Here is a 12,563-nt window from a genome sequence, read left to right on the forward strand (position 1 = left end):
ATGTAGCTCTTTCAATTTGTTCTACTCCCCATGGAGTTTGTGCAGACACTAGCCTGGCGGGAGCCGTCAAGATTAAAAGATACAAATACAGACAAAGATACACACACATATACGCAAGCACACACACACACACAGTTCTGAACACATTGCCCTGAATACACTGCCAGCCAGCCAGTGAAGTAGCAAGCTACCTATCAGAGAGACAAGCCTTTTTAACAGCAGGTGAGCTCATTCGGGAGAAGGTTGAAATATAACATTGTTTCAGAGCAGAGGGTAGCTAATTGTTCTCTCTGGGGAGATGCTCTGCTCCAGTGACGTCAGTTACCGTGGATACCGGCACAAGCGGAGAAGCCAATTAGTCAGGTTTGATTCATGTTGTCTCCAAAATGAAACACTTTACCCACATGGGGACCTGGCTCTGTTTCAGAGAATCCCACCACTAGAGAAGTGAAGCAGGAAAGAACTGATACTGGGTTACAGTAGCCCAAAACTTTGTCTACACACCCTATGTAGCTGATATTGTAGTATGCCAATATTTTCAGATCCGTTAATATGTTTAACAAAACTTGTTCTTTCCTCTTTTCCAAAATATATATTTATCGCAAAACTTCAATTAATGTCCCAGGCGTTTATTTGCATCAATCACTGAACACAACCAGCACTTATTAGAGACAGGCTTCTATTTGAGCCAGGTGTCTATTTCCTTAATACACACAGCTTACATTTTACCCCCTACCTTGCAGTCTCGTCCTCTTCTGATCCATCTCAGACAAACGGTGAATTTTGACTTTTGGTTAATTTTTTACGGTTTATTTTTTCACCCTTCTCTCACTTGTAGTGGATCAATTCCAAAATGCCTGGCTGTTGTCTCGGCCATTTTTTGCTCTGTGAATTTGATCATGGCTAGCTTGAATTTGATGTTGTGTTTTCTTTTTGGTGGTGTCATTGCAACGGTGATAGAATAAATAAAAATATGCAAATCACCGTGGAAATATCAGAGCGGTGTCCATGGTAACCTCATAAACAATTTATTTAGACCGGGCGTTTATTTGAAACAGGCATTTATTTTCTGAAATGTGTGTCGATGCGAAGCTATAAAAGGCGTTTAATTTAAATTGGTTAATTTTACTGTGATATATTTTCAGTTTATCGTAGTAAAGAAAGTATTCACCCTCTTGGGATCATCATCCACACAGTTTAACCTTTCTGATCTCCCCATCCCGGATCCGGGATCGTAAATACAGACTCAAGCTCATTACCATAACGCAACGTTAACTATTCATGAAAATCGCAAATGAAATGAAATAAATATGCTAGCTCTCAAGCTTAGCCTTTTGTTAACAACACTGTCATCTCAGATTTTCAAAATATGCTTCTCAACCATTGCAAAACAAGCATTTGTGTAACAGTATTGATGGCTAACGTAGCATTTAGCATTAGCATTCAGCTGGCAACATTTACACAAAAAAACAGAAAAGCATTCAAAAAAATCATTTACCTTTGAAGAACTTCAGATGTTTTCAATGAGGAGACTCTCAGATAGCAAATGTTCAGTTTTTCCTGAAAGATTATTTGTTTAGGACAAATCGCTCCGTTTTCTGCGTCATGTTTAGCTATGAAAAAACCCCTGTATCCAGGATTGTGTAAATCTATCAGCAAGCTCATTAGCATAACACAACGTTAACTATTTATGAAAATCGCAAATGAAATTAAATAAATATGCCATCTCTCAAGCTTAGCCTTTTGTAAACAACACTGTCATCTCAGATTTTCAAAATATGCTTCTCAACCATAGGAAAACAATCATTTGTGTAAAAGTAGCTAGCTAGAGTTAGCATTTCGCGTTAGCATTTAGCGTTAGCATTAGCGTTAGCATCCAGCACGCAACATTAACAAAAACATAAAAGCCTTCAAATAAAATCATTTACCTTTGAAGAACTTCTGATGTTTTCAATGAGGATACTCTCAGTTAGATAGCAGATGCTCAGTTTTTCCAAAAAGATTCCTTGTGTATTAGGAATAGCTCCGTTTTATACATCACATTTGGCTACCAAAAAAAATCCATAAATTCAGTCCTCAAAACGCAAACTTTTTTCCAAATTAACTCCATAATATCGACTGAAAACATGGCAAACGTTGTTTAGAATCAATCATCAAGGTGTTTTTCACATATCTCTTCATTGATACATCGTTCTTGGACACATGCTTTCTCCCCTGAATCAAATGGTAAAGTGGAAGCAGCTGGCAATTGCGCACCGAATTCGACGCAGGACACCAGGCGGACACTTGGAAAATGTAGTCTCTTATGGTCAATCTTCCAATGATATGCCTACAAATACGTCACAATGCTGCTAAGACCTTGGGCGAACGACAGAAAGTGTAGGCTCATTCGTTGCGCAATCACAGCCATATAAGGAGAGAATGGAAAACAGAGCTTCAGAAATTCTGCTAATTCCTGGGTGATGCATCATCTTGGTTTCGCCTGTAGAATGAGTTCTGGGGCACTTACAGACAAAATCTTTGCAGATTCTGAAACTTCAGAGTGTTTTCTTTCCAAAACTGTCAAGAATATGCATAGTCGAGCATCTTTTCGTGACAAAATATCGCGCTTAAAACGGGAACGTTTTTTATCCAAAAATGAAATAGCGCCCCTAGAGCTCTAACAGGTTAAGCCAATTGGATAAACCAGGAAGGGTAGGGCGGGGCTAGCCTCATAAAGCACATGATTGGAGTGTTTCTTAGCCTCATATAGTTTATGGTGTACTCATGTTTACATATCTAGACCTCCCGCGGCTTAAAAAGTCACATTGGAAGAGGTAAACATTTTATACCGGATTAATCAGCAAATCCAGAATAAAACCTAAAAAATGGCACTGGGTGAGATGGGGATAAGACAAAAAAAACAATACAATATGAATAAAATCTAACTTGAATATAGAGCACTTAAATGGGGTAATCAAATACATCAGAGAGAATCAGTGTGGTTCTCATCTATGTTGTCCATATGTGTATGTACAGTACACTGTATAGGTTGTTGATGATGTCCTGCCTCTTATTGTCTCCTCTTGTTTGTCTCTGTCACAGCCGTTCATTGGAGACAATTACTGTGACTCGGTCAACAACAGAGCCTTCTGTAACTACGACGGAGGGGACTGCTGCCACTCCACCGTCAAGACCAAGAAGGTGAGTAGTATAGAACATCTGGACCGGGATTCACTAAACCTTCTCAAGACAAAATGTATCTGCCTTTTGAAATAGTTTAAGATAAGTTAACATAACAGTTAAGTTGCTACTCCTTAACAAAGTTAATGGGAATGATCTTAAATGTATTCTTATGTTGTCACTGTGGCTACTGAGTCATTTGAGTCATTTGTTTGTGAACTTATGCTCGCTGACATATCTTTCTGATCTTGACATTTTGAAGATAAGCAACATTAAGCTTCCCTTTTCTATTGCACATTGGCAGTGCCTTATCAGTTGGTGTTCATGATTGTCCCTTGCTAGATGGTTGAGGTTGATATTTTGCCTTTCTCTATGATCCAGACAAGGTCCCCTTCCTTGTTAATCTCTAGCATGGTGTGTGTGTTGTGGTCTGTTACCCAAGCTGTGTCTGGCTCTCTGGGTTTGAAGTCTGTACTGTAATCTGTTTCTCTGGCTCCTTATGCTCCTCTGTGTATCTGGCTGGGTTTTTACTGTAGTATGTGTATCTGTTTGTCTCTCTGTCTGGCTCGTTTTGCACTGTAGCATGTGTCTGTCTGTCTTGCTCGTTTTGCACTGTAGCATGTGTCTGTCTGTCTGGATCCGGAGTCTCTTCATTTCCTGCTGGGAGTCGGCCCATGTGTCCGCTCTCCACAGAGTCCAATCAGAATGTGTGTGATTGCTTCCGTTCCACCTTCACTGTTCCTCCCTCACTATTCTAACATCAGCGCTCCACAGTATCAGAATGAATCAATGTTTTATCCTCACAGTTCTATACTCCCCACCTTTCCACTCTTCCTGTTCTCTTAGACTCCTCCACTTTTACCTAATCCACTCTTCCTGTTCTCTTAGACTCCTCCACTTTTACCTATTCCACTCTTCCTGTTCTCTTAGACTCCTCCACTTTTACCTATCCCACTCGCTCTGTTCTTGTTGTTAAAAACAAAAGGTTTATGGCTTCTGTTGTGAAACCAACCTGGTAAAATTAAAAGTTACTTGTTACTTGGGGGGGGGGTGTACGCCGAAGCCATTGAGTAACCGAAGGAGAGCACGGGGAGGGTGGGGGAGGCATGTCCTAGAACAGGCTCTAGGTCTGGGAGCTCTCATGTCACACACTTAGTCAACATGGGCTGTAATATTAGTACTGGTTCATTCAATGTCACATGGCTGGTGTCAATGATAAAACACACTTTTAGACTCCGATGGCAATGCACAGTTGTCTATGAACTGCACATGTACTTCAGGTGACTTTTGGCCTCTGTTGGCCTTCATAACGCGTTGGAAGGCTGTGTGATTATAATGCACGTACAGTGTATTCAGAAAGTATTCAGAACCTTTTTCCCACATTTTGTTACGTTACAACCTTGTTCTAAAATGGATTAAATAATGTTTTCCCCTCGTCAATCTACACACGACACCCCATAATGACAAAGCAAAAGCATGTTTTTAGAAATTTTAGCAAGTGTATTAAAAATAAAAAAGGAAAAATTAAGTATTCAAACCCTTTACTCTGTACTTTGTTGAAGCACCTTTGGCAGCAATTGCTGACTCAAGTGTTCTTGGGTAGGTCGCAACAAGCTAGGCAAACCTGTATTTGGGGAGTTTTTCCCATTCTTCTCTGCAGATCCTCTGAAGCTCTGTCAGATTGGATGGGGAGCGTCACTGCACAGCTATGCTATTTTCAGGTCTCTCCAGAGATGTTTGATCGGGTTCAAGTCAGGGCTCTGACGGGGCCACTCAAGGACATTCAGAGACTTGTGCCAAAGCCACTCCTGCATTGTCTTGGCTCTCATGTGCCTTTTACTGAGGAGTGGCTTCAGTCTCTACCAGAAAGTCCTGATTTGTCGAGTGCTGCAGAGATGGTTGTCCTGCTAGAAGGTTCTCTCAACTCCACAGAGGAACTCTAAAGCTCTGTCAGAGTGACCATCGGTTTCTTCGTCACCTACCTGACAAAGGCCCTTCTCCCCCGATTGCTCAGTTTGGCTGGGCGGCCAGCTGTAGGAAGAGTCTTGGTGGTTCCAAATGTCTTCCTTTTAAGAATGAGGGAGGCCACTGTGTTCTTAGGGACCTTCAATGCTGCAGAAATTTTTTGGTACCCGTCCCCAGATCTGTGCCTCGACACAATCCTGTCTCGGAGCTCTACAGACAATTGTTTTTTGCTCTGACATGCATTGTCAACTGTGAGACCTTATATAGACAGGTGTGTGCGTTTCCAAATAATGTCCATTCAATTGAATTAACCACGGGTGGACTCCAATGAAGTAGTAGAAACATCTCAACTATGATCATTGGAAACAGGATGCACCTGAGCTCAATTTTGAGTCTCATAGCGAAGTGTCTGAATACGGTATTTATTTTCTTTTTTTTTATAAATGTGCAAACAGTGGGGCAAAAAAGTATTTAGTCAGCCACCAATTGTGCAAGTTCTCCAACTTAAAAAGATGAGAGACGCCTGTAATTTTCATCATAGGTACACTTCAACTATGACAGACAAAATGAGAGAGAAAAATCCTGAAAATCACATTGTAGGATTTTTAATGAATTTATTTGCAAATTATGGTGGAAAATAAGTATTTGGTCAATAACAAAAGTTATCTCAATACTTTGTTATATACCCATTGTTGGCAATGACAGAGGTCAAACGTTTTCTGTAAGTCTTCACAAGGTTTTCACACACTGTTGCTGGTATTTTGGCCCATTCCTCCATGCAGATCTCCTCTAGAGCAGTGATGTTTTGGGGCTGTTGCTGGGCAACACAGACTTTCAACTCCCTCCAAAGATTTTCTATGGGGTTGAGAACTGGAGACTGGCTAGGCCACTCCAGGACCTTGAAATGCTTCTTACGAAGCCACTCCTTCGTTGCCCGGGCGGTGTGTTTGGGATCATTGTCATGCTGAAAGACCCAGCCACGTTTCATCTTCAATGCTCTTGCTGATGGAAGGAGGTTTTCACTCAAAATCTCACGATACATGGCCCCATTCATTCTTTCCTTTACACGGATCAGTCGTCCTGGTCCCTTTGCAGAAAACAGCCCCAAAGCATGATGTTTCCACCCCCATGCTTCACAGTAGGTATGGTGTTCTTTGGATGCAACTCAGCATTCTTTGTCCTCCAAACACGACGAGTTGAGTTTTTACCAAAAAGTTATATTTTGGTTTCATCTGACCATATGACATTCTCCCAATCTTCTTCTGGATCATCCAAATGCAGGTCTACAATTTTGTTTCTGGTGTCCTTTGACAGCTCTTTGGTCTTGGCCATAGTGGAGTTTGGAGTGTGATTGTTTAATGTTGTTGACAGGTGTCTTTTATACTGATAACAAGTTCAAACAGGTGCTATTAATACAGGTAACGAGTGGAGGACAGAGGAGCCTCTTAAAGAAGAAGTTACAGGTCTGTGAGAGCCAGAAATCTTGCTTGTTTGTAGGTGACCAAATACTTATTTTCCACCATAATTTGCAAATAAATTCATTAAAAATCCTACACTGTGATTTTCTGTATTTTTCTGGACTTTTTCTGGACTTTTCTCATTTTGTCTGTCATAGTTGAAGTGTACCTATGATGAAAATTACAGGCCTCTCTCATCTTTTTAAGTGGGAGAACTTGCACAGTTTGGTGGCTGACTAAATACTTTTTTGCCCCACTGTATAAAAAACAGTTTTTTTAAATCAATTTTAGAATAAGGCTGTAATATAACAAAATGTGGAAAAAGTCAAGGGGTCTGAATAGTTTCCCAATGTACAGTACCTTTGATTAAAAAATAGTCCTACAAACAATTGTAAGCTGCATAATATTGAGGTTTTGTGGTTAGTGTCCTTGGATAACGAATACCAGACGCAGACACGCAGACAGGCAGACAGACAGACAGACAGACAGACAGACAGACAGACAGACAGAGAGAGAGAGAGGATTGGGTCCATCTCTAGGAGCGTGTCTCTGAACGGTGGCCATTTCCGCTGAGCCGCAATGATAAGAGGATCACCTGGGCTCAAGCCCCGAAGCCAGGCGCTACTCCCAGGCATTCAGCCTGCCAGCCTTTGAAGCAAACACTTCATCTGGTATTTCAAAAGTGACTTCCCTGGAAATGGTTAGGATTTGGGAAAGATAGAGAAAATTGCTCTGAAATAACTGATCATAATTTGATTTATCGGCTGCCATGAGCGAATGGCTAAAGAGGTTACCGGAGTTAAAGAAATGAGAAGGAAATATATGGAGGAGAAATGGGTCCGACGTGAATGTGAGATGTGAGAGGCATGAAACATGGGAAATGTTCTAATTTCTTATCAAGAATGTCATGAAATAGAACATGTGGCATCCAAAGTCAGTATAAAGACTGCTGAAAGACACATTTTATTCCCTCATCTGACTTTGTGAAAACAGTCCGGACCTAAATGGTGTTGCCTTTGAAAAGTACTGTACATATATTTCTTTCATGCAGAGGGACTGTGTTGTTGTTTAGAGCTAGTAGACTTCAGTTGTTTTAGCCTTCCTGCGAGGCAGAGCTCACCCTCCTCCGTCTGGTCACCCCAGCCAAAACAGCAACAGAACACTTCACTTTCCCCTGATTCTCATTTTCTTAAAGGAACACATGGCCACCAGCCCAAAGGCTTGCGTAAGCACTCAAAAACAAAACAACATGACACAGACAATGACAAATAACTCTCAGACCTCTTTTTACGACAGTCTGTCCATTCTGCCCACTCACTGGTGACACACAGGCACAGTCAGTCACACACTGTTTTTCTCCTTGTGGGAAGTTAGTGTTGTTGTTTCAGCCACAGGCAGAGATTCCATCCATTCAGGTCTGTTAAATGTAGCTTTGTTTTGTCTGGACCAGTGATAGTCAAATAGGGACCCAGGACCCATTCAGGCCTGCTAGATGTAGGCTACCAGTGTGAATATAGGTGCTGGGAATATAGACTGTCTTAGTAAGAACAGAGATTTCAACCCCATGTATCTAGGTCCTGTCACTCAAGCACTCAGGTTAGTGTAGAGACCCCATTGGATCAACTGAATGATAATCCCCCCCCCCCCCCCCCCCCCCCCCCCCATACATTCACAAAAGGGTGTTTGTAGTACTTAGTGAGCTGGCTGGGATTGTTGTGCTGGTCTGACTATTCTGTGTCTGTCAGAGGTCAAGGGAAACCACCCCCACTGCCAATCTCTCCACACAACCTCTACTTTCTCTGTTATTCCTTTGGACATGCCACCTTACCGCCATGGTTTATTTCAGTGATTGCACTGCTCTAAAGGGAACACCACACACAGAGAGTGATAAAGTGAGCAGTATGGTATTGAAGAGTCTGGCAAACCACACTGTGGTAATAGGGAGAGTCCCCGGAAAGGCTCTGGAAACCACACGCACGCACGGGCACGCACGCACGGGCACGCACACACCACGCACGCACACACCACGCACGCACGCACGGACACGCACGCACACACACACACACACACACACACACACACACACACACACACACACACACACACACACACACACACACAGACAGAGTGACACACACACACACAGACAGAGTGACACAGTATCATGCCACCAGTATTTACCACCACAACTTGTTGTGCCTGTGGGGGCAGTGACTCAGCTGGAATCCTACTCAGGGTTGTTGTTCCTAGTGCTGTGACACAGCACATGATAACAAAGCCCTGCCAGCTTACTGAAGATAACATCAGAACACCCCCTCCTCCACTTCTCCCCCTCCTTCTCTCCTCCAGGCAAAACCTTCCAGCTTAATTTCCCCCCATTCTTTTCTGTTCTTTCGTGTGAGCGCAATAACCAAAAGAGAGAAGAAGGGGGAGGGGCTAAAGTACTTCCCCGCCACCCCGTGTTTGTTTTTGTTCCTTATCTCCACTTTTCTCTTTCCCCCCTTCTTTCTTTCTCCTGGAGATTTGCATATTAAGGAGTTCTGGATGACTTGCTGTGTATTATTCTGATCAGGGACTTTGAAGGTGCGAGGCAGGCTGCACAAAAGGTCACCACAGGATCCCCCCTAATGACTTCAAGCTGTTGGCAGGCAAAGGGGGAGAAGGGGAGGGAAGAGGGATGAAGGGAGGGTATGGCTGAGACTGCCTGCCTGCCTCTCTGCCTGCCTAGCTTGGCCCTTTACGGTTCTCCCAGAACCCCATAGAAGGAATTCCTTCTTGGGAAATGGGAGCCACCAGGCAAAGCAACCCTCCCTCCTCCACAATCATACTGTGGCTGTTTGTTTTTGCATTGTGGACTGTGCCACTTTGGTGACTTAAATGACCTTTTTGGAGCTCCCCCACCCCACGCCTACACCTTTTCATTCCCTCCACGACCCATATTCTTCCATAATATGGCCTTGTTTTCCCTGTGTCATTATTGCTCTGTTTGTCTCCTTCCAGTTTCATAGAACTCTACCGTTCCATTGGTTTATTCACTGAGACAGGGCGTTTTGCTCCTCTCCCAAACAGGCACTTTGCAGTCCGTGTTTTTCTCTAGACATCGCTACTAGTGACTGTTGCCGTGTTTACATTTACTCTAACTTCTACAAGTTCCACCAGGGAGAAACTTCAAACAGACATACCTTTTGAAGTTTAACGAAAATGTTGATACACCAAATTAAAGAGAGAAAAAAAATGCAGCTAAATAAATATGTCAGGCCAGGTGAGGTTCGTTCCGTGAAAATGAATGACCTGTTTTGTCGCTCTGCTACATTTCTACTCAAACAAACACCAATTTAGACTGACACATCACACCTTTACAAAAAGGTCATGACTGAGTCAATTTTAGCAAAAACAACTGACATATGTTTTCTCTTCGTTCTTTGGGGTTTTCATACACTTTCTATTGTTTCCCATGGAAATGACCCTCTCAGATCTTAAAGGCAAGAGTTCAACCAATTACCACACAGTGCAGTGTTATTGTTCTGGGATTCTGCATCTCTTCTATAATCCTATCAAGGTTGTTCAGTTTATATCAAGCAGTAGTGATTGAATCGATGACCTTGGAAGTGTGGAGAGGGCAGAAAACGTTTCCTGTTTGTTGACTTGGGGGATTTTCCTTTCACACCCGGTGATGCACCTGAATAGGAAAACGTGTATTTATCCGTTATTTATTGGCAAAACTATTTACTCATCTGAGAATCAGATGATGGACATTCATCACTGTGTCAAAGTGTCAGGCAGCTGACAGGCTCAGAGTAATGGCTGAAACAGAATCAATGGAATGTCATCAAACTCATCAAACATGGTTTCCATGTGTTTGATACCATTCCATTCATGCCATTCACACCATTATTTTGAGCCGTCCTCCCCTCAGCAGCCTCCTGTGATTTACATTCACCAAGCAGGATAGTGGAAAAAATATGCAATTCAGGCAATAAGAAGGCCAGCCCATCCATACTGGTCCTTCCTATGTGTCTCACCTTGTTTGGGGCTAGGCTGCAACTACAGGGCTAGGCTGCAAGGTTCCACGGTGCCCCTTACTCTGGATGCCTCAAAACCTGGAAACGGATCATTCTGGGAAATGACATGATTGCATAGAACACAACTACTCGGGCAGTTCTATTGTGAACCATTGCTCAGAAGAGATAGACTGCTGTCAGTTTCTTTCTCAATGGAAGCTCTGAGCATCACTGAAGTGTCTTTGATTAAACCATCTTGTGCTCTCAAGTCCTTCCAGCCCTATCATGCCCCATTCAGTTTCCCTGCGGTCACAGCGTATATTGGCTAACTGCATGTAGAGAGTGTGCTGCATCAACAGCTCTTATTTTTAAATGTCTGAGGGCAACCGAGTTTGACTTCGGCTCCCTGTGCCAAGACCCTGCCAAAGCAATTAAGGGAAGAGAAGCAATGGCGGGGGCCCAGGGCCAGGGCCCAGCAGGTACGGAACCAACACTTAATGCTTGCCGACCAAATTCTGGTTGGTTCCGTACCTGCCTTCTTTTTATAAGACTTAATTATCAACGTATGCCTTTGCTGCCACGCAATGTTTACAGCAATAAAACCACATCCCTAAACGAGCAGCTCAGGCCCTCCAAATAGTTTCCTTTAATACTGGTCTTAAAGGGGGAAGAGAAGAGGCATGGTATGGACCTGGAGTGGGAGAGAGTAGGATGGAGGTATGGAGGGGATTGTTGAACAAAACAAGCTTCTGGGAGGTGGGAGGGTGGGGGAGGATGGGGGAGAATGGGGTTTCTCCACAGCTGAGCAAAGATAGTAACTCTCCAGGGGAAACATGCTCCCAGCAGGTTTAGGAGCCTTGGCTGTTTGCTCACGTCGATTGCCGGGCGCTAGTGAAGTCAAAACCTGCCCTTCTCTCTCTCATTGGATATGTGTTTCTTTCTTTCTTTCTCTTTCATTCATTCATTATTTCTCTTTATTTCTCTTGCTCTCTCCTCTCTTGCTAATTCCCTCTCTTGTATGCACTCTCTTTCTCTCTTTATCTCTCCCTTTCGGTCTTTCATGCTCTCGCCACTCTCTCCCTCTTCCATGTATACATTCTCCCTTCCCCTTTCTCCCACTCTCTATCCATCTCGCCTGTGTTTGTTGTTATAACAACATGTATCTCTGTGTAGTGAAGAGTGATCACCAGCGGTTCTCATTGGAATAACACAATTAGTGCTGGTTTGTTTTATCAGCTTGCCTGTGTTCATAGGAGTTGAGGTTATGTGGATAATAATGATACAGAGAGGTGATCATTACACTCAATGTGTTGTCAATGTGATTTCAGATGTGAGATTCCCTTTTTCACGATCTCTAGATGAGCCACTTAGAACTGACAGGAAAAATGTAGCTTATATAATGATACATATTTAAGCAATAAGGCCTGAGGATGTGTGGTATATGGCCAATATACCACGTCTAAGGGCTGTTCTTAAGCACGACGCACCGCAGAGTGCCTAGACACAGCCCTTAGCGCTGGTATATTGACCCTATACCACAAACCTCCAAGGTGCCTTATTGCTATTATAAACTGGTTACCAATGTAATTACAGCAGTAAAAATAAATGTTTTCTCATACCTGTGGTATATGGTCTGATATACCACGGCTGTCAGCGAATCAGCATTTAAGGCTCGAACCACCAAGTTGATATGTTATATATATTTTGTCATCAATTGAATGTGTTACCTAATGAACAGGGCCGGGTGTTTTGTTTTTGTTAATTGTGTGTGTGTGTGTGTGTGTGTGTGTGTGTGTGTGTGTGTGTGTGTGTGTACAATTAGATTTGTGTGAGTTTGTGCACACAAGTTTGAGAGTAGTCCTTCTCCTCCACAGCCTCCCTACCCCTCAAACACTTCCCTCCCCTGAGCATAGACTGACACGCACATAGGTGGGGCCTGGCATGATTCTAGTCTGTTTTTGGAGGTGGGGGTCATGGG

The 12,563-nt window shown here is 43.0% G+C and overlaps 1 protein-coding gene across 3 annotated transcripts in view; it reads left to right on the plus strand.

Annotated features, from left to right (window-relative positions):
• pappaa (pregnancy-associated plasma protein A, pappalysin 1a) overlaps positions 1 to 12,563 on the plus strand; it is a 125,792-nt gene that overhangs the window by 107,192 nt on the left and 6,037 nt on the right. For all 3 annotated transcript variants that reach the window (XM_036967895.1, XM_036967896.1, XM_036967897.1), the window contains exon 21: positions 3,085 to 3,183. In XM_036967895.1, the coding sequence (XP_036823790.1) occupies positions 3,085 to 3,183 (99 nt within the window). The remainder of the gene's footprint in view (positions 1 to 3,084; positions 3,184 to 12,563) is intronic.

The sequence above is a fragment of the Oncorhynchus mykiss genome, chromosome Y (genome assembly GCF_013265735.2).
Source record: "Oncorhynchus mykiss isolate Arlee chromosome Y, USDA_OmykA_1.1, whole genome shotgun sequence".
NCBI lineage: Eukaryota > Metazoa > Chordata > Actinopteri > Salmoniformes > Salmonidae > Oncorhynchus > Oncorhynchus mykiss.